General features: G+C 50.2%; 7 protein-coding genes across 7 annotated transcripts; 4 read left to right on the forward strand and 3 right to left on the reverse strand.

Annotated features, from left to right (window-relative positions):
• Positions 1–150: 150 nt before the first annotated feature.
• Positions 151–1527, forward strand: L3040_002833 (uncharacterized protein; the record flags this gene model as incomplete). Its single annotated transcript, XM_007294777.1, has 3 exons — positions 151–162; positions 233–755; positions 809–1527. 3 exons carry the CDS (start codon positions 151–153, stop codon positions 1525–1527), a joined length of 1254 nt encoding a protein of 417 aa, XP_007294839.1.
• Positions 1528–3126: 1599 nt separating this feature from the next.
• Positions 3127–5702, reverse strand: L3040_002834 (uncharacterized protein; the record flags this gene model as incomplete). Its single annotated transcript, XM_007294776.1, has 2 exons — positions 3127–5618; positions 5675–5702. 2 exons carry the CDS (start codon positions 5700–5702, stop codon positions 3127–3129), a joined length of 2520 nt encoding a protein of 839 aa, XP_007294838.1.
• A 300-nt stretch (positions 5703–6002) lies between these two features.
• On the forward strand, positions 6003–6599 carry L3040_002835 (uncharacterized protein; the record flags this gene model as incomplete). The annotated part of the gene is made up of 4 exons (XM_007294775.1): positions 6003–6007; positions 6057–6100; positions 6155–6228; positions 6354–6599. 4 exons carry the CDS (start codon positions 6003–6005, stop codon positions 6597–6599), a joined length of 369 nt encoding a protein of 122 aa, XP_007294837.1.
• Positions 6600–6866: 267 nt separating this feature from the next.
• Positions 6867–7864, reverse strand: L3040_002836 (uncharacterized protein; the record flags this gene model as incomplete). Its single annotated transcript, XM_007294774.1, has 5 exons — positions 6867–7179; positions 7229–7616; positions 7663–7715; positions 7772–7778; positions 7834–7864. 5 exons carry the CDS (start codon positions 7862–7864, stop codon positions 6867–6869), a joined length of 792 nt encoding a protein of 263 aa, XP_007294836.1.
• A 322-nt stretch (positions 7865–8186) lies between these two features.
• On the forward strand, positions 8187–10100 carry L3040_002837 (uncharacterized protein; the record flags this gene model as incomplete). Its single annotated transcript, XM_007294773.2, has 2 exons — positions 8187–8283; positions 8338–10100. The coding sequence occupies 2 exons, from the start codon at positions 8187–8189 to the stop codon at positions 10098–10100; spliced, it is 1860 nt and encodes a 619-aa protein (XP_007294835.2).
• Positions 10101–10817: 717 nt separating this feature from the next.
• L3040_002838 (uncharacterized protein) lies at positions 10818–15105 on the reverse strand (the record flags this gene model as incomplete). Its single annotated transcript, XM_007294772.1, has 3 exons — positions 10818–13315; positions 13366–14649; positions 14700–15105. 3 exons carry the CDS (start codon positions 15103–15105, stop codon positions 10818–10820), a joined length of 4188 nt encoding a protein of 1395 aa, XP_007294834.1.
• A 421-nt stretch (positions 15106–15526) lies between these two features.
• L3040_002839 (uncharacterized protein) lies at positions 15527–17173 on the forward strand (the record flags this gene model as incomplete). The annotated part of the gene is made up of 7 exons (XM_007294771.1): positions 15527–15566; positions 15633–15686; positions 15742–15793; positions 15839–15892; positions 15948–16415; positions 16462–16944; positions 16996–17173. The coding sequence occupies 7 exons, from the start codon at positions 15527–15529 to the stop codon at positions 17171–17173; spliced, it is 1329 nt and encodes a 442-aa protein (XP_007294833.1).
• Between the last annotated feature and the right edge of the window lie 280 nt (positions 17174–17453).

Genomic DNA, 17453 nt, shown 5'->3' on the forward strand with positions numbered 1-17453 from the left:
CATCCCCTTTTCCTTGTCTTTTGCTTCCTCTCACCAAAAGTAAAACATTTCTGCTGCGATCTTTAACAATCATTACTGTTATAACGAAAGCTTGCAAGGTTATATTTCAACCATATCATCATCTTCTGCGATCCGAATGATATCTACGCAATGCCCCCTCAGGTCAGTGCTTCATTATCTCCAATAGCTCTCTCTCTCTTCAAGAGCGAAGCAAATACTGATACCTCCCCAGCCTTCTCTCCCCGATCCCGCCCACCCCAACGCTGACTCTATGCTCTCCCGCAAATTCGGCCGCGAAGTAGCAAACTACTTCTCCGGCTCCCCCTTAAACCGCGTCTCCTTCCTGCGCGCCAACCAGGAGTTCGTCACCAAGGCGCTCACACACCCCTCCACCTCTTTCCTACTCCTTAAGGACCTGTCCCCTCTCGCAAAAGACCCTACGCAGCTCGCTTATGTTACACATGAAGATGTACGGCCTCTTATCGGGGAGAATCCGTTTGAGAAAACAGAAGAAGAGATGTTGAAGGGATATAACAGCGCGATAACGCTACCGCTGGTGCTGTTCCTGGGATTGGACGAGAAGAAGAGGGATGGGTTTGAGTTTGGGATATACAAGGGGCGGCCGTTCTTTGCGGTTGATGTTACGCCCAGGGGAACAGTGGAGAAGGAGGCGAAGGGCGTGATCGAGGAGGTTACGAAGAAGGGAAATACGTTTGTCGAAGGGAGGATGCATATGACTCTAAATGCTCCCGAGGGTATACTTAGCCCTACCCTAAACTTCAAATAAGTGGTATACTGATGTCTATAGCTGCCATATACGCCCATGCCCGTGCAATGATTGACTGGAATACCCGGAATCCATTCTGCGGTGGCTGCGGCCAACCTACGCTCTCCGTACACGCAGGGACCAAACGCGTATGCCCGACTACGGACCTCTCCTCGCTTCCTAATACCCAAGGCGCAACAACGGTCTTGGATACACCGCGGGCACGCAAGGACTGTGTAACCCGTAAAGGCGTATCCAACCTTTCATTTCCCCGTACCGACCCCACCGTAATAATGGCTGTCGTATCACATGATGCCAAAAGCATCCTCCTAGGGCGCCAAAAGCGATGGCCTGATCACCTGTACTCGACTCTCGCCGGCTTCTGCGAGCCTGCCGAGTCCGTTGAAGAAGCCGTGCGCAGAGAAGTGTGGGAGGAAGCAGGTGTACAGGTTGGACGGGTCGTGATTCACAGCACGCAGCCGTGGCCGTACCCTGCGAATTTGATGATTGGTGCCATCGCGCAGGCGTTGCCGGAGGGGGAGAAGATCCATTTGGAGCATGATCCCGAGTTGCATGATGCGAAGTGGGTGAGTTTTGAGGAGGTGAGACGTGCGCTCGAGATTGGCACGAGTGGTTTAGGAGAGCCGGCTGAAGAAGGCTATGTGGAGGGGGGATTGAGGTTGCCGCCGCGGACGGCGATTGCGAATCAGCTTTTGAAAGCGGTTGTTGAAGGGTTTTTGGGAGAGGCGCCGAAGATTTAGATAGACAAGAAGGAATAGAATAAACAGGTGGAGTTAGAATAGCGGATAGAAAGAGGGATTTGGAGCAAGTACATTGAAGGTAGAGACGGCACATCATTCATATGTATTACATGGCTCGCACAGGCATAAATTCCTGTATCATTTATATATTATATGTATACATGAATAGAAGAAAATAAGTTGAGGAATTCAGGTGCCCTCTCTGGGAAATAGGTAAATAAGTAATACAAACCTCCCGAGCATCAATCAATCAATCAATCAATCAATCAATTATTGCATACACACATACATACATACATACATACCTAACCAGACAATCCTACCTGCCATTCGAAGTAGGGCCCTCCCTTACTTACTTACATATTTATCTTATTTTATCCCATCTTATCAAATACCGTAACTACATCCGGCTCTTTCTCTCTCTCTCTCTCGGCAAGCAAAGTCGTCGTCGTCGTCAGCTACGGAGCGTTTCGTGCTTTTGTTTAGTAGATCAGCTGGGTTCGTACCTTGTCTACTAACTTGGAGCGAAAGACGGAGATGAACGCTTCGACGACGACGACGGTGATGTTATGTATATTTTGCGTATTGAGCATTGCGTATTGCGTATTGCGTATTGCGTATTGCGTATTGCGTATTGCGTATTGCGTCTTGCGTCTTGCGTCTTGAGACTTGCTGTTAATATTGATATTGCTCTACGATTTACGCCGGTGCGGGGCATGACTGCTCTTGTTGTACCTACTGTAAATTCGGCGTGGTGCGGTGCGGTGCGGTATGGCTTGGCTCGATCTATAGGTAATCGTCGGCTCGCTTAGGTGGGCCTCCTTACATCCTTTAAGACTACGATTATATCGAAATAAGCAGGCAGGCAGGCAGGCAGGCAGGCAGGCAAGGCGGGAGGGACACATGATATGTGTGCAGAGGTTGAGCTTCAAAGTCCACCAAAAAAAAGAGAAAGAGAGAGAGAGAGAGAGAGAGAGAGAGAGAGACGACGGAGTTAAGCCGAGCTAAGTAATACATAATACATACAGACGGGGTTAGAGGATTGGATTGGGCAGTTCAAGTATAGGATATAGGATATTAGATTGGATTGGATTGGATTGGATTGGATTGGATTGGATTGGATTGGAATGGGTTGGGTTGGGTCGAGAAAGTGGTAACAGAGAGAGGCCAGATTGATAGAAGTAGAAAAAGTAGAAGTAATAGTAAAATTACAGAAGATAGATAGATCCTAGAAATCGGTATATGGTGTTAGTCTCTAATTCTTGGAAAGCAGGTGGTGGCGGGTAACCTGAACTTCACAACAAATAGCTCGCTTGTTTACTAAAGAAACCCCCCCCCCCCCCCCCCCCCCCCCCATACCCTTTTCTGTAATCGTGGCACGATATATCCATCTACCACTGATATCATCGATTGTGATGCATCTTGAATTCCCTAATTCCGTTTCATTTCTATTCCCATTCAATTCCTGTTCTGGCTCCCATCTCCATTCCCGTCCCAAACGCCATTTCCCATACCAAGCCCAAACCCAAGTCTAGCCGATCCCATCAACACCCAACACCCATACCAACGCCAAAGCCAACGCGTCCAATCTCTCCCCCCTCAGGAATCCATCGCCGCCTTCCTCTTGACCTGCTCCCGTTGGATCTTTTTGAAAAAGGCACTACTCTCCCCTTTCTTCTTCTTCAAGTCCTTGTTCCGACTGCGATTCATCTCCACATATGCCATGTCGCTTCCACCCGCCAACTCGCTCAAATTCCCGGCGGTTCTTCTCGCTCCCTTCTTCTTCTTCTTCTTACGTCCCATCTCGCCATCGACGCGATGGAACAAATCGTCCCCATCCTCGTAATCATCACCACCGGCTTCATTATGGATCATGACATTTTGGAGGAGTTCCCGGCGCTCGGCGGGGGTCGTGAAGGCGAGGTCGGGCAGGTTCTCAATGCCTTGGAGGTGAGTGATGACTTTGAAGGCATAGCCTTGGTCGACGAGAAAGGCCTGGCGTTTGGAGGAGTAGACCATTTCGAGCGTATCTTTGGAGACGAGGGAGTAGAAGAATGCATTAAAGCCTTCGTCATTCCTACGCTTCGCTCTCAAAATTCGACCCAGTCGTTGAGCCTCTTGACGTCGAGAGCCAAAATGCGAAGAGATTTGGATGAGGCATGTAGCCTCAGGGAGATCAAGCGACGTGTCGCCGATCTTGGATAGGAAGAGAGTATTGATGTTGCTGTTGTGCTGGAAATTCTCCAGGATACGCAGACGCTCGGTATTGCCGGTTTCGCCGTAGATGAAAACTTTGTTGAGCTTTTGCGCGTACATCTTCAGGGCGTAGACGTTATCAGAGAAGACGATGATTTTATCGCCACGCTTCTCGTGATAGTTAATGAGGTATTGGCAGGCTTGGAATTTCCGCGGGTTCATGATCCAGATGAGAGATTTATTACGGCTGGATTGATTGAGGTATTCAGTGTAGAATTCTGTAGTCATGGGACACCAGACTTCGGCGCATTGAACTCGGGCGATGTGACCTTGTTCTGCTAGCTCCATCCAATTAGCTTCGTAGAGCTTGGGTCCGATCAGAAAGTTCAGATCGCTGATCTTGTCGTCCTCACGAAGCAGAGTGGCTGTTAGACCTAGCTTCGAGTGCGTCTTGATGATGGATGTCACTCGTCTGAACATGTGAGCCGGCGCGACGTGGACCTCATCGAGAATCATCAGACCCCATTCTCTGCTTGTGAGAAAGTCCATCATCTTTTGGGAATCGTACGATCGCTTGCCCTGCTGAGCAACCATGTTGTATGTCGTAACAATGATACCAGTATTTCCAGTGAACCTATCCTTGTTGTCGGACGTAAAGACGGCAATATCATTGGGGTTAATATTGCACCATTTCAGGAATTCCTGCCTCCACTGAACCACGGACATCGAACTGGTGCAAAGAATGATAACACCCTTTTTGATTGTGCAAGCAGCGGTAATCCCAACCAAAGTCTTGCCAGCACCGCAGGGTAGAACGATAAGACCACTCTTGGCTCTACCGTTACCAAACATTTTACTCAAGCTCTTTTCTTGATAATGTCTGATCTGAGCAATAGGCCTCAAGTCAATATCGAGATTGGCATTCGCATCGTCGTTGCGGAAGTCGTACTCCTCCAAGACGGGCAATCCCAACTCTAGACAGCGCTTCTGAATCGTTTCCACACCTTCATCAGCGATTTCAAAGGCATGCACAGCATCGGCTTCGTCTTCGTCATCATCATCCTCGTTCAATTTGGCATATATGTCTTCCTGGTTTGCATTCTCGCCATCCTTGGGCTGCTGAGATTTTCCAGGCTGATCTCCGGCTTGCTGTACACCAGCCGCGTTCTTCGTACCAGGAATGACCAAGGCACCCATCTTAGGAGCAGAAGTCGTGGTGATGTCCTCCGTGCCATGCACCCTCAATGGCCCAATCACCGCATCCTTTAGCAGCCGCTGCAACATCTCCGGGTCGGAACTCTCCACAAAATGCTTGGTATTCTTCAGAACCAGCTTGACCTTGCCGTAGCTGTGGGTACATCCTGTAATGAACTCGCGGATACTGCCCGGTATAGGCACCTTCGACAGCTTGTCCAGCACACTGATGATATCCTTCGGGTCCAGGCCAACCGACACCGCAGCATAAAGACTATGCGGCGTCAAAGAATACTCGTGCAGAAACTGCGGCCTGGACTGGGGCTCCGCAACCGTCGTCAAGAAATCCTGCGCCTCTGTCGCCAACGGCGAGAAACTCTCCATGATGATCTTCCCCTTCAACGGGTCGATCCACAGCGGGCGATTATGATGATCCGGCTTCAGCGACAGGTATGAAAAATCATGATTCCCGCCCTCGAAGTGGTGAGACGCGGAGTCTCGCCCCCTAAGGAACGAACTTCCCCTCTTCTGCTGGTATTTGCTGACGCTGAGGTTCGCCTTCGCCTTCTTGACCGTCTCTGATTCCTCCTCCGTCACTTCAGACTCGTAATCTTCGTCGCTACCGCTGATGCTGCGCGGGGTGGCGGGACCAGGCGTCGAGGCTTCGGTGTCTTTGCCGGCTTTTTTGCTGCCGCTGGCACCTGGAAATATTAGTAGAGGACTGTTAGAGGTGAGTAGCAGATGAGAGCGCTCATACTCGATGGAGCCTTTCTCTTCACAGGCATCGTGAGGTTCTGCTGCAATCAGCCAGCTGATAATGCGGTGCCGTGGTTGTAAAGGAGATGGGATGTTTGGACAAAGATATCGAAGGAGGCGAAGCTGAAGCTGATATACGGGACTACCTACGCAAAATGCAAGGCTGATATTTGGAGCCACTTAAGTAGAAGAAGATATGCCGAGGTTCACCCGGCGCAATCACCAACAGTAACATCTTGGATCCAGAGGGAAGTCAATATCTGTATTCGCACGACCAAACTCGGAAAATTATTTGCAATTAATAAGTACTTGAACAAATCGCAATCATCATGTGGTAAGATGTACGGACGTTTTTGAGAGGCCAAGTCTGATGTCTGCCGCAGTAAACACATCCTCAACGCCCAAGTTTCTATCAGATCACCCTGTTGTAAGTTAAGTCCTATATTCCCTGCCAAACCTCCAGATTCTAACGCCTCTACAGGTCGGAAATGGTTCGACTGTGCCGAATGCCACGCAGAGAATGAATCCCACCCTCTTCTACAAAAGACAGAAATGGTACTTCCTTCTCTCCTCTCTCCTCTCTCCTCTCTCCTCTCTCCTCTCTCCTCTTCCTTCCCCTTCCCCTTCCATGCCCTTCCTTCCTTTGTCCTCTCTCACCCCGACTAACACCCCACCTCCAGACATTCGCTTGCAAAAAATGCAAAAAGGCCTTCCGGAAAGACGCCCAAGAGTTCGAAGAGTCCGACGAGTACTGCCCGCACTGCGACAATCACTTTGTCCTCGACGCCGTGACGCCAAAGGCGCGGCTGGAGGTCGAAGGCGAGGACGTGAGGATCGACAGTCGGATGTTGAAGGATGAGCGGATGCGTGGGGAGGAGCTGCGCACAATCTTTGATGTGAAGGAGGCGCCCAATAAATTGGGTTGAGGCGCAAAAGGTTGGGAGGAGAGGAGATGGGGGTTCCTAGAACGATGGAGGAGGCGGGGGAAGGTTGGGTTTGGATTTGATTTATTAGCGGCATGGTGTTTGATTTTTGGGGCGAGGCATGGGATAATTTGAAATTCTTATGGAGTCAGGGAAAGCAAGAACGAATGCAGGCATGATTCTGCAGGTTTGGTCGCTCACGTTCTATTGTACAATGGCTCTCTGATCTCAAATATTGCACACTCAGGGTTGACCTGCCTACTTGCTCTCCTAATCACGTCTCGTCAATATCGCAGCATTTCCAGAGCCTGGTGTGCGGGTGTTCTTCTTCTTGGCAGCCTCCTCAACCTTCTCGGCCTCAATGTTCTTCACATATGCCTCGATATCCTCCACCGGCAACATCTCGAGTAGCTTACCAGGTGCCATGATAGCAATCTCGATGTTCTTTGCTCCCGTCTGTACGACTTCCAGCAGTGACTTGATGGTCAGCTTAATCGTAGCCTCTCGGTCCATATCATCCTTGTGATTGCGCTCTAGGAACTCGCGGACGGTCTTGCTAGATCTGCCGATAGCATTTGCCTTCCTGTAGCACCATCAGCACCATCCCCCTCACCTTGATCGATGAGACCTACCATGCAGAGTAAATTCCGGATGGCTCAGTCTGGTACAGTCTCGGGGTCTTGTCATTAGGATCAAACCCAACAATCAAGGTGCTGATCCCAAATGGTCTGACACCACCACTCTGCGTATATCTCTGTTGCACACCCGCCACATACTTCGTGATGTACTCTATCGTGACCGGGTCCTCGACAGTCAGACGGTGAGACTGGGCTTCTAATCTAGCCTTGTCGACCAAGATTCGGGCGTCGGCGTTAAGTCCAGCAAAGGCAAGGCAGACGTGGGTGTCAACGAGTCCAATTTTCGAGGGTGTGATGCGGGTGTCTTGAAGCTTCATAGCGGAGCGCTTCTCGCAGCCCAGTACGACGATATCTGCTCCCTTTACACCAACGGCACATGTTCCTGGGGTACTTTAGCCATGGTTCCCTCCCTCAACGGCCAATCGTACCTCTCTTCACGGCCTCCAGCGCATATTCGACCTGGAAGACGTGTCCATCGGGGCTGCAGATGTTGTTAGGATATGTGTGAAGCTTGTGCGCTGCTCACAACTAACTAACCTGAAGACTGATGGATTGTTAGCTGTGTCAACACACCGAACCAGAGAAGAGCTTGAGATTACCTGATAGAGCTCTGTCGTATCCGGACGCCATTATTCAGGTAGAGTGAAGAAGGGGTATGAAAGGTGCAGCTTCGTGGGTATTTGCGAGCGGGATTGATGTTGTTGTGAAGCTCAAGTACTGAATGTTCGTCAAACTTGGCGTTTGTGAGGTGGTAAGTACCTAGGCTGCTGCATCGCGTACGAAGCCTCGCGTCTTCTCGTAAACGCGATGTCCCTAACGAAATGCACATCCTCACCTCCATCCTCATCCTCATCTCAACTCCACCCTCCAAACGCTGACCCGCAGCCCTCAGAAACTCCCGGCAATAGGGTCCAACTCAATCCAATCCATTGCGAATGTTCTTAACCCCGCCATGGAGAAGTTCTTGCGGGACTGGCGCCAGGATGCCCTCAACAAGCACCAGTACGACTCGGCCATCTTTATAGGTGACAAACTACTGGCTTTGACCCGTATGACATCCAGCCCCAGCTCTACCACCTACCCAAGTTAACAAAACCGTACAGGAAATGACAAGGACGCCTTCTGGCTCGCCCAAGTTCACTTCTCGACGGGCAACTACACTCGAGCCCAGAGCTTCCTCTCCAAACAAGACCTGATCACCCGGAACCCCTCATGTCGGTACCTTGCCGGACACTGCTTGATCAAGCAGAATAGATTCGAGGAAGCGCTTAATCTTCTCGGGGAGAAGAATCCTACGCATTTAATCACAACAGCGGGCAACGGCCGGCGCAAGATACAACATACCAACGGCCACACTAGAGCCGGATCGAAGGCCCTCGGGCGAAGTGATAGGCATGATCGGAAAGATGAAGGCGCTCAAGACGAAGCGGCGAACATTAGATTCGAGGCCGCTATGTGTTTCCTCCGGGGACTTTGCTACGCGAAACAGAACGCTTTCGATCGCGCAAAGGAATGCTACAAGGATGCCGTGAGAATAGACGTCCAGTGTTTTGAGGCCTTTGAGCAGCTGATGAAAAATTGCTTGATGTCCCCGGACGAAGAATGGCGCTTCTTGGACTCCCTAGACTTCGATACGATATGTGTGACCGATGACCCATCTTCCTCCCAAGAAGCCGCCGAATTCACAAGGATGCTTTACACAACCAGATTGTCGAAATACAAAAATCCGGCCGCGTTTTCGACGGCAACGGAGACGCTGTCCACGCACTACAACCTTGCTAATAACCCGGATCTCCTCCTATCCAAAGCCGACCTCTTGTTTACTCAGTGCCGATTCAAAGATGCATTATCAATCACAAACTCTATTCTACAGGGAGATAAATACAATTTCAGCATATACCCTCTCCATTTGGCCTGTTTATACGAACTTCAGCTGAAGAATGCCCTCTTCTTGATTTCTCACGATTTGGCCGACAACCATCCCGAGGAGCCGTGTACTTGGCTGGCCGTTGGAGTATATTATCTAGCTATCAACAAAGTTGCCGAAGCTCGAAGGTACTTCAGCAAAGCGAGCATGATGGATCCACATTTTGGACCGGCCTGGATCGGGTTCGCCCATACGTTTGCTGCTGAGGGTGAGCACGATCAGGCGATATCTGCATACTCGACCGCTGCTCGCCTGTTCATGGGCACGCATCTCCCACAATTGTTTCTAGGGATGCAGAATCACATGTTAAACAACATGACACTGGCTGATGAGTTTCTAAAGACGGCATATGGACTCTGCACAACGGATCCCTTACTTTTGAACGAGATGGGCGTCGTGTTTTACCACCAGGATCGTCTCCCAGAGGCTGTGCGGATGTTCAGCAAAGCACTAGATATTGCGGATGAGATTGGCAGCGATCCTTCAGCTTGGATTTCAACCCGGTCCAACCTCGGACACGCGTATCGTCGACTTCAAAACTGGGATGAGGCCTTTGCTCAATTTGACGAGGTGCTCCGCCTTGGGGGTAAAGACCCGAGTGTGTTCTGCGCAAAAGGTCTTGTCCTCATGGAACAGCGCAGACCGTTCGAGGCCGTGGTGGTATTCCACGAGGCCCTGGCCATATCGCCCCAAGATGCAATTGCCACGGAGCTTTTGAACAAGGCCCTTGAGGAGACTGCTGTGGCTGGTGGTGGAAACGGGGCCGAGGATTTTGAGGAAGATGAAGATTTTGAAAAGCAGTTGGCAGCGAAGAAGGCAGATGCAAGAGATTTCTTAGCTAGGAAAACGAAGGATAAAAGGAAGTTTGCGTTCAAACGGAGTAGTGAGATTGGTATGGATGGCCATGACAGCTTGATGGATTCGAGCGATGATGAATGAGCGATGAGCCTTGGGTTCTCGTATGTCGAAACACTATTATTATATGGGCGTTATGGGGGGTGGAGGGAGGGGAAACACGGGCGGTGGAGTTCGGGGCAGGAAGGTGTTCCGCAAAATTGAGCAAGCATTCCCTTGATACGTGTAGAAGGAAGGATAATATACGAACAACGCTCTTCAGAAACGCCGCTAATCGTGCGCGCAAGGCTGGTTCCTGGCGTAGAAGGTGTGTGACGAGAAGCGTAAATAATGTAATGAAAGTATAAAAGTTATGTGACAGGTGTATTGCTATTGCTCAGAGGCTGTCCGAATAGCCTTGTTGTTCCTGCCTCTTTCATCAAACAAAGCATTTTGTCTTGACTTTATATAGATACGAAACATACACTTCCAGGCCATTGCAGGTCGGGTTGGGATCTCTATGTATCTATCTACTTTTTATGTACCTCGTTAGTCAGTATCAGTCTAAATGACCGAAAACCAGCTTCCCTTTCGCCTTGACTCTTATTCCCTCCTTCAGTCCAAGATAAAAGCATCGATCGCTTGCTCGCACCACCACCTGCATAAATGCCCATCTATCATACCAGTAAGTGGGGCGTTTCAATCAGAACGTCGTCAACCAAATCGTAGCAATCGTCAACCATGATGCATTTCCAATGCTGAAATATACCCACCTATCCAGAGCCTAGCTAATCCAGAGACCAACCTTTCGTTTTAGGATGGTTAAGACTGCTCTGCCGAAGCAGCTCCACCGCGTCCTCCTCTAGGCGCGCCACGACCTCTGCCACCTCGACCACGACCGCCGCCACGTCCGCGAGCGTCGATACTGGAAGGTGGAGGAACGGCGTTGTAAGATTGAGGAGCAGAAGGTGCGCCACCTCGTCGGACACCGTTACCATTCATCAGGGCGCCTCTGCCGCCACGTCCATTGAGATGGGGTGAGCCACCTCTGATTGCGATACCGGGCATGTAAGGATCAGAGGCACTGTCATTTGAGAAACCACCTCGGCCTCTACCTCGCGGTACAAATCCGTTGCCGCGCTGGACACCATTCTGCTGACCTGCGACGGCTCCGCGGAAGGAACCTCTCAGGGGGGGTGGAGCGCTGGCTTCGCGGAATTGACCTCGGCCGCCTGGTCCTGCTGGAGCACCGTAGCCGCCGTTGGCAGTCAATGGTGTGCTGGTAGAGGCTGGGCGTCTTTGCACTGCAGCCTTGGATCCAGCAATGACTTGCTTGTTGGTCAAGTTGAGCACGGACGCAACTGGGACCGTGGAACCACGGAATGGTGAGCAACGTTCACCCAGAGTAGTGCCACTCATGAAAGTGACATCGAATAATATGTCCAAAAGCGTGGTTCTCGGCGTGCGAGAGATGCCAACGACGACACCGCGAGTTGCAATCGGCACTCGGCCAGAGTCTTGGATGTACACCACCCGGTCGCCAAGAGCGAACTTCTGGTTCCCGAGACGGTGTTCCGCATCCGAGGGCTTCATCAGTGCATTGCGAGGCACACCCTTCAATTTCTGGAATTCGACACTCGGCCCATTCGCTAGGGCGTAATCGCAGGCCTGTTCAATTGCCATGACAACATCTGAATCTAGCTGCTCCGCGTCCAGAGGAACCTTCTCAAAGTTCTTGCTCTCAATGGATTTCAAGAAAGCGACAATCTCCTTGATCTTCGCGCCGGCAATCTCTTTTGGGTAGAAATCGGTTTCCTCATATTCGTTTGCACGAGCATTGCGTGAAATGCCAGCGAAGAATTCGGGAAATCGAGTCATGTAATCGGTGAGAAGTTTAATCGCCTTATTACTGTACTCCCAACCGGACTCACTCTTGCGAGAATAGCCCAGGACTTTCAGTTTCTTTCCTTCGAACTTCAGATTGAGTCCAAGGTTGAGACGGGGAAGGCCAAGTGCTGAAACGGAGAAAGACGACATGACCTTGCTCAAGACAAGACCGTTCAAATTTAGCATCTTCGCCACCGCATACGCTGGCGTGTAAGATGTTTGCGCATATTGGCTATTGACAACGTTCTTGCCAAATTCAACTTCCTTTCCTTTTATGATCGAGAGCCAGATGTCTGCCTTGCCATCGCGGTGGCCAGTTACTTCGAGAGGTCGACCATAGTTGAATTCTCCAAGGAAGAAATTTCGAGAGCCTGCAGGAAATTCCTCCTCGATGGGAAGAGCTGCTCTTTCGATAAATCTCTGATCCTCAGAGGCAACTTCATCCACGATAACCTGAGAAGCGAAATCTGTCTCCATTCCAGGTATGACAGCGTACTCCTTGACCGTTGCTCCGTCGTCCGTCTTCCTCAGACCCTTGAGCATCTCTACATGCGTGATCGACTCGACGGTGCCAATAATAATGCCTAGACGCTTACTGTAGTTATTCTCAATTCTCTCGGCTTTCTTCTGAAAATCGTTGATCTCGTGAGGACTATGAGGTTTCTGAATTGCATGAGACGAACCATCCTCCGAAGGGAAGTAATCAAACAGTTCATCAGAAACCTTGACTACCTTGCCTTCGTTCAAGAAGGGATATCCAACGAACACTCGCTGACCAAGCTTCGTGATAGCGGTCTTGACGTTGGTGCGTTCGTCCGTGTTTTCAATAGTCACCACCATGCTTTCGTTACGACTATCTTGCTGGAACACGTTGACCCCGTGGAAGCCCAGAGTGGCATTGTAAGGAAGTGTCGCCAAACTTGGGAAGCCAGCGAGTGCCGCATCACCAAGCTTGACACCTTCCATCAAACCGACGTGGTATTCCAGGCCTTCAATTGTCGGCAGATCAAAAATGTTCTCGACGCAGTGGCAATGTGGGAGGTCAGGGAAGACGCCAACTAGAGACGAAGGATAAATGAAGTCGACATGCGGATCATGGGTAAATTTCACCGTTACCCCGAATTCGTTTCTGAACTTCTCATCTTCGCTCAGGAGTAGATATTTGGGCGCCATGGCTGCAAGCAGTCTTTTCTCGTCAATGAATGGAATCTTGACAACTGCTTCCCATTCCATCTTCTTGCCATTCATGTCGAGTTCGAAATCTCTCGGATAGAAATCGATGATAGGGGAGTTGGGATTGGTCATCAAATCATGATAGACCGATGGGACGATAGTCTTACTTCTATCGGGAAGCACACCCATGAGTTGCTCGTAGGGATGAAATGGCTGCCCAAGCTTGAAGTTGACATCAGCATTGAGGCCCTTGATGACATCTAGGCAACTTTAGTGACTAGAGAAAGGCAGCATGATTGGCTTAGCTTACCTGAGATCATGGGTGAATAGTGATATTGATAATACCATGGCCAAGATACCACTCCTCGGTAGTAGTAATGGAGAACCCATTGCAAACCCTGGACGTAGTTCTCGCATAACTTGGTCAGCTCCGTCTCGTTGTTTCGATCCCACTCGAACTTGCCCTTATAGTATGTATCCTTCCATTCCTGGAATTTGACCTCATATTGGCGGTCCATCTCCGCTTGAGCGTCTGCTTTTGAGACATCCACAACCTTTGCATTGTCAAACTGCTTGACGACTCGCAGAATAGCAAGTTGAGACTCCTCATCTTCATCCTCGCCATCTTCATCCTCTCCCTCTAGCTTCGGGGGGAAAGACAATTGCATATGACGATCGCCTTCGTCATTCTCCACCGTCTTCCAGTCTAGATGCAGACTCTCGGCGAGCTCCTGGACAAACTTTCTGTCTGCTGCCGGAAGAGTACCAGGCAGATCCAGAGGCTGATCAGAGCGACTTGTCACATACGCCTTGACCTGCTTCCACACCTCTCGCTGCGGCGTGGTCATGGTCACCTTTGCCTTGGTCTTCCCTTTGACCATGACATCTTCTTTTGCCATCTGCTTAGCTTTGAACCAACTCTTGTCCGAGTTCTCTGACTCGAAGAATCGGTACTCAACATGAGACAGCTCTTCCAAAAGCATAGCCAAACGTTGCATATTAATGACACCCCCCTCGTTAATAAATCCACCCGCCTTGGGTAAAACAGTCTTGTAGACTTTGAACATCAACGCCAACGCTCCCTCGTTGATATGCAGGTTGGGTAAATTGGGTAAGAAATCGTTTCCAACGAAGAACGCCATCAGAATGAAATCGTCAATAATCCTCTCCAGGTCGAAAGAAGCAGAGAGCACACCAGGCTCTTTCAACTCCTGAAACTCCAACTCCAGATATTCTCGTACAATGCAAAGGTGCATGAGATAGAAATTTTGGTGCTCCAACTCCTTAGATTTTGCCTTGCTCTGTCTTCCAAAGGTAACTTCCTCTCGCAACAGGCAGAAATGTGGGTCATGACTCAAGAGACCTAACATGATCAAATCGGCGTCCAGACCGTAGAGACAGTGGCGAATATTGGCATCGTAATCGGGTTGCGCCTTGGCTAACCGAATGTATTCCATGATCTTATGCTCTCCTTCTCCAGGGACTTCGTGACCGGATAGAACAACTTCAACGCCCTGCCAGTCAGTGTCCTCCGACACTTTCTTGTTGATGAAATATTTCAATTGCTGTGTCAACTTGTGCATAAAAGCCGTACCTTAGAAAGTTAGCTTAGAGCATGGGCTATAAAGCGGTCGGAGTTTGTACCTGGGGTAATAGCATTGCTATCGAATGCCTCCTCCTTGGGCATCTCCTTTCCTTCCTTGATCGCCTTATCTCTGGCATTCTCGGCGTCAAGCGCTGTTCGGAATCTTCGCGCGCGCTGCTGGTTCATCTTGGCTCTCGGCGCCACTCCGTCAATGGCCATGAAGAAGAGCTGCTTGGGCTTGATCTTGCCGAACAGGTGCTCAATATAGTTGAATATAGCAATGAACATTTGCTCCTCCGTCATTCGGAACATGGCATCGTCGGTGTCTTTGTGGGTGCAATTGTGGATGATCCCGTTCATGTCTAGGTACAAGCAGTCGAACTCGGGAATACGATTCTCTGCAATTAGCTGCGAGATGGCGGGATACCGCTCGCTCATCCATCTGAAGAACTTGGGAACACCCATTGTACTATATTTCGCGATGCGATGTGGGTTGTGTTATATGTGGTAGTGTCGTGAGGGCGGGGGGTCGAACGGGTCTGGCCTAGTCTGGTAGAATGCGCTTTCAATTACGCGTTCTTGTCGGTGTTCGAGGAATAGGACACTCGCTGTCGTCGGGTCGTGGTGATGTGATGATCTGGGGTTCTGCAAGCAAGAAGAGGGAGGGAGGAGGTGAAGAGGCGAAAGCTCGACAAGGCTGAAGAGGTGAAGAAGTCAGAGCGGGAGGTCGAGCTTAACACTTGGACCACAATGCCTAGAAGCGCTAGAGAAGTCGCGTTTCTCGACGCGACTACAGTACATCTCGTCCTCTCAACCGCTCTCATCCTCCCCATCGACCTCTATCTTTGACTTGGAGAAGCCGCCTTTTATTCTCATACTTCCAAAAATGGCGGATCGAAACGAGGACGTTGCGATGGACTCAGATAGTCAGTCTGCCGCTCCAGCCTCCGAGGCGCAAAGAGCTATTTGCTAATACAGTCCAACATTCACAGTCCCCGAGATTGAGAGTGATGACCAAGACATGGAGCAAAAGATCATAAACGAAGGTATGACTCTCGAGCAGAAATTGTTTCGCGTGCGAAGCTCACCAGAATATCACAGAGTACAAGTCGTGGAAGAAGAATGCCCCCTTCATCTACGATTTTATACTTAGGTAAGGAATGCCTCCCTCGCGATGGGCTGATGCTGAAAAATGTAGCACCGCGCTGGAGTGGCCAACTCTGACAACCCAATGGTTCCCTGACAAGAAGGAGTAAGCTGCCCTCCTATCCGAGCTATAGTCTGCGTAGGATCTGACAGTCTGATAGGCCTGCGGGCAAGAACTGTACCATCCATCGACTGCTGATTGGCACCTATACATCAGAAGGCGCTCAAAACTACCTACAAATTGCAAACGTCGAGATCCCGAAAGGCGTTGTCCCAGACCCCTACGACTACGATGAGCCACGCGGAGAGATCGGTGGCTATGCATACCGATCCCCCCAAGGTACCGAGCACGGCGCCGTCAGGATGACCATCGAACAGAAGATTGATCACCCGGGCGAGGTAAATAAGGCGAGATACCAACCGCAAAACCCCAACATGATTGCCACCATGGCTCCCGGCGGACGAGTTCTCATCTTCGATCGCACCAAGCACAGCAGCAACCCGAAAGGCGTTGTAAGTCCTGATGCGGAACTAGTAGGCCACACGGAAGAAGGATTTGGGCTGTGCTGGAACCCTCATGAGGCTGCAAAGCTTGCGACTGGTAGCAGGGACATGACGGTTCGTTTGTGGTAAGTAGGTTCACGCTTGGGACGCTGCACTGGCTGATTTTGGTAGGGACGTCAAAAGCCTCGGGGCTGCTCATACCAACATCAATGCAGATTCCGTCTACACGCATCACACTGCCATTGTTAACGACGTCCAATACCACCCGTTCCACAAGTCTCTCATCGGAACCGTCTCAGATGATTGCACCCTTCAAATTCTCGATACCCGGCACCCTAACACCACAGAGTCTATCATTACGTGTGATGCTCACACAGACTCCGTCAATTCCTTGGCGTTCAACCATTTCTCTGAGTTCGTCCTGGCTACGGCCTCTGACGATAAGACGATTGGTATCTGGGATCTGAGAAATCTGAAGGATAAGCTGCATTCGCTTGAGGGCCATGGTGATACCGTTACTTCTCTGGCTTGGCATCCATACGAGGAGTCAATTCTTGGCAGCGGTAGTCATGACCGTAGAATTATCGTCTGGGATCTTAGCAGAGTTGGCGAAGAGCAAATGCCAGAAGATCAGGCGGATGGACCTCCAGAGATGTGAGTACACGATAACTCCAGGTATAAATGGTCATACTGATATTTCTCCAGGCTGTTCATGCATGGCGGCCACACGAACCATCTTGCGGAATTCAGCTGGAACCCCAATGAGCCTTGGGTAGTATGCAGTGCTGCGGATGATAATTTGATTCAGATCTGGAAGGTTGCGGAGGCGATCACATGCAAGGATATCCATGATGTACCGATGGATGAGCGTCGTGAGGGTTGAGATGCTGGCAGAGAAATGATTGTGGATACCCAGAGAGATGCATACTTCCCTCATGTGGGGGGAAAGGAGTTAAAGCGACATCTATCTCTCTTCTAGCTTAGGCAGTGGCGTTTACGGGACGATAATGGATGGAACTTATGAGATTTCGCACCAGCGCTCTGCCTATCCACTCATGCCGTAGACATACTTTGCCAATAGGGGTGACGGTTTTCGAAAACGTGACTTTACCTCGCTTAGTGTGCTAGCGTTTGTTGACTTCCGACAAGCGCTATTCCTCTCT

The sequence above is a fragment of the Drepanopeziza brunnea genome (genome assembly GCF_022702325.1).
Source record: "Drepanopeziza brunnea f. sp. 'multigermtubi' strain 214-2 chromosome Unknown ctg3, whole genome shotgun sequence".
NCBI lineage: Eukaryota > Fungi > Ascomycota > Leotiomycetes > Helotiales > Drepanopezizaceae > Drepanopeziza > Drepanopeziza brunnea.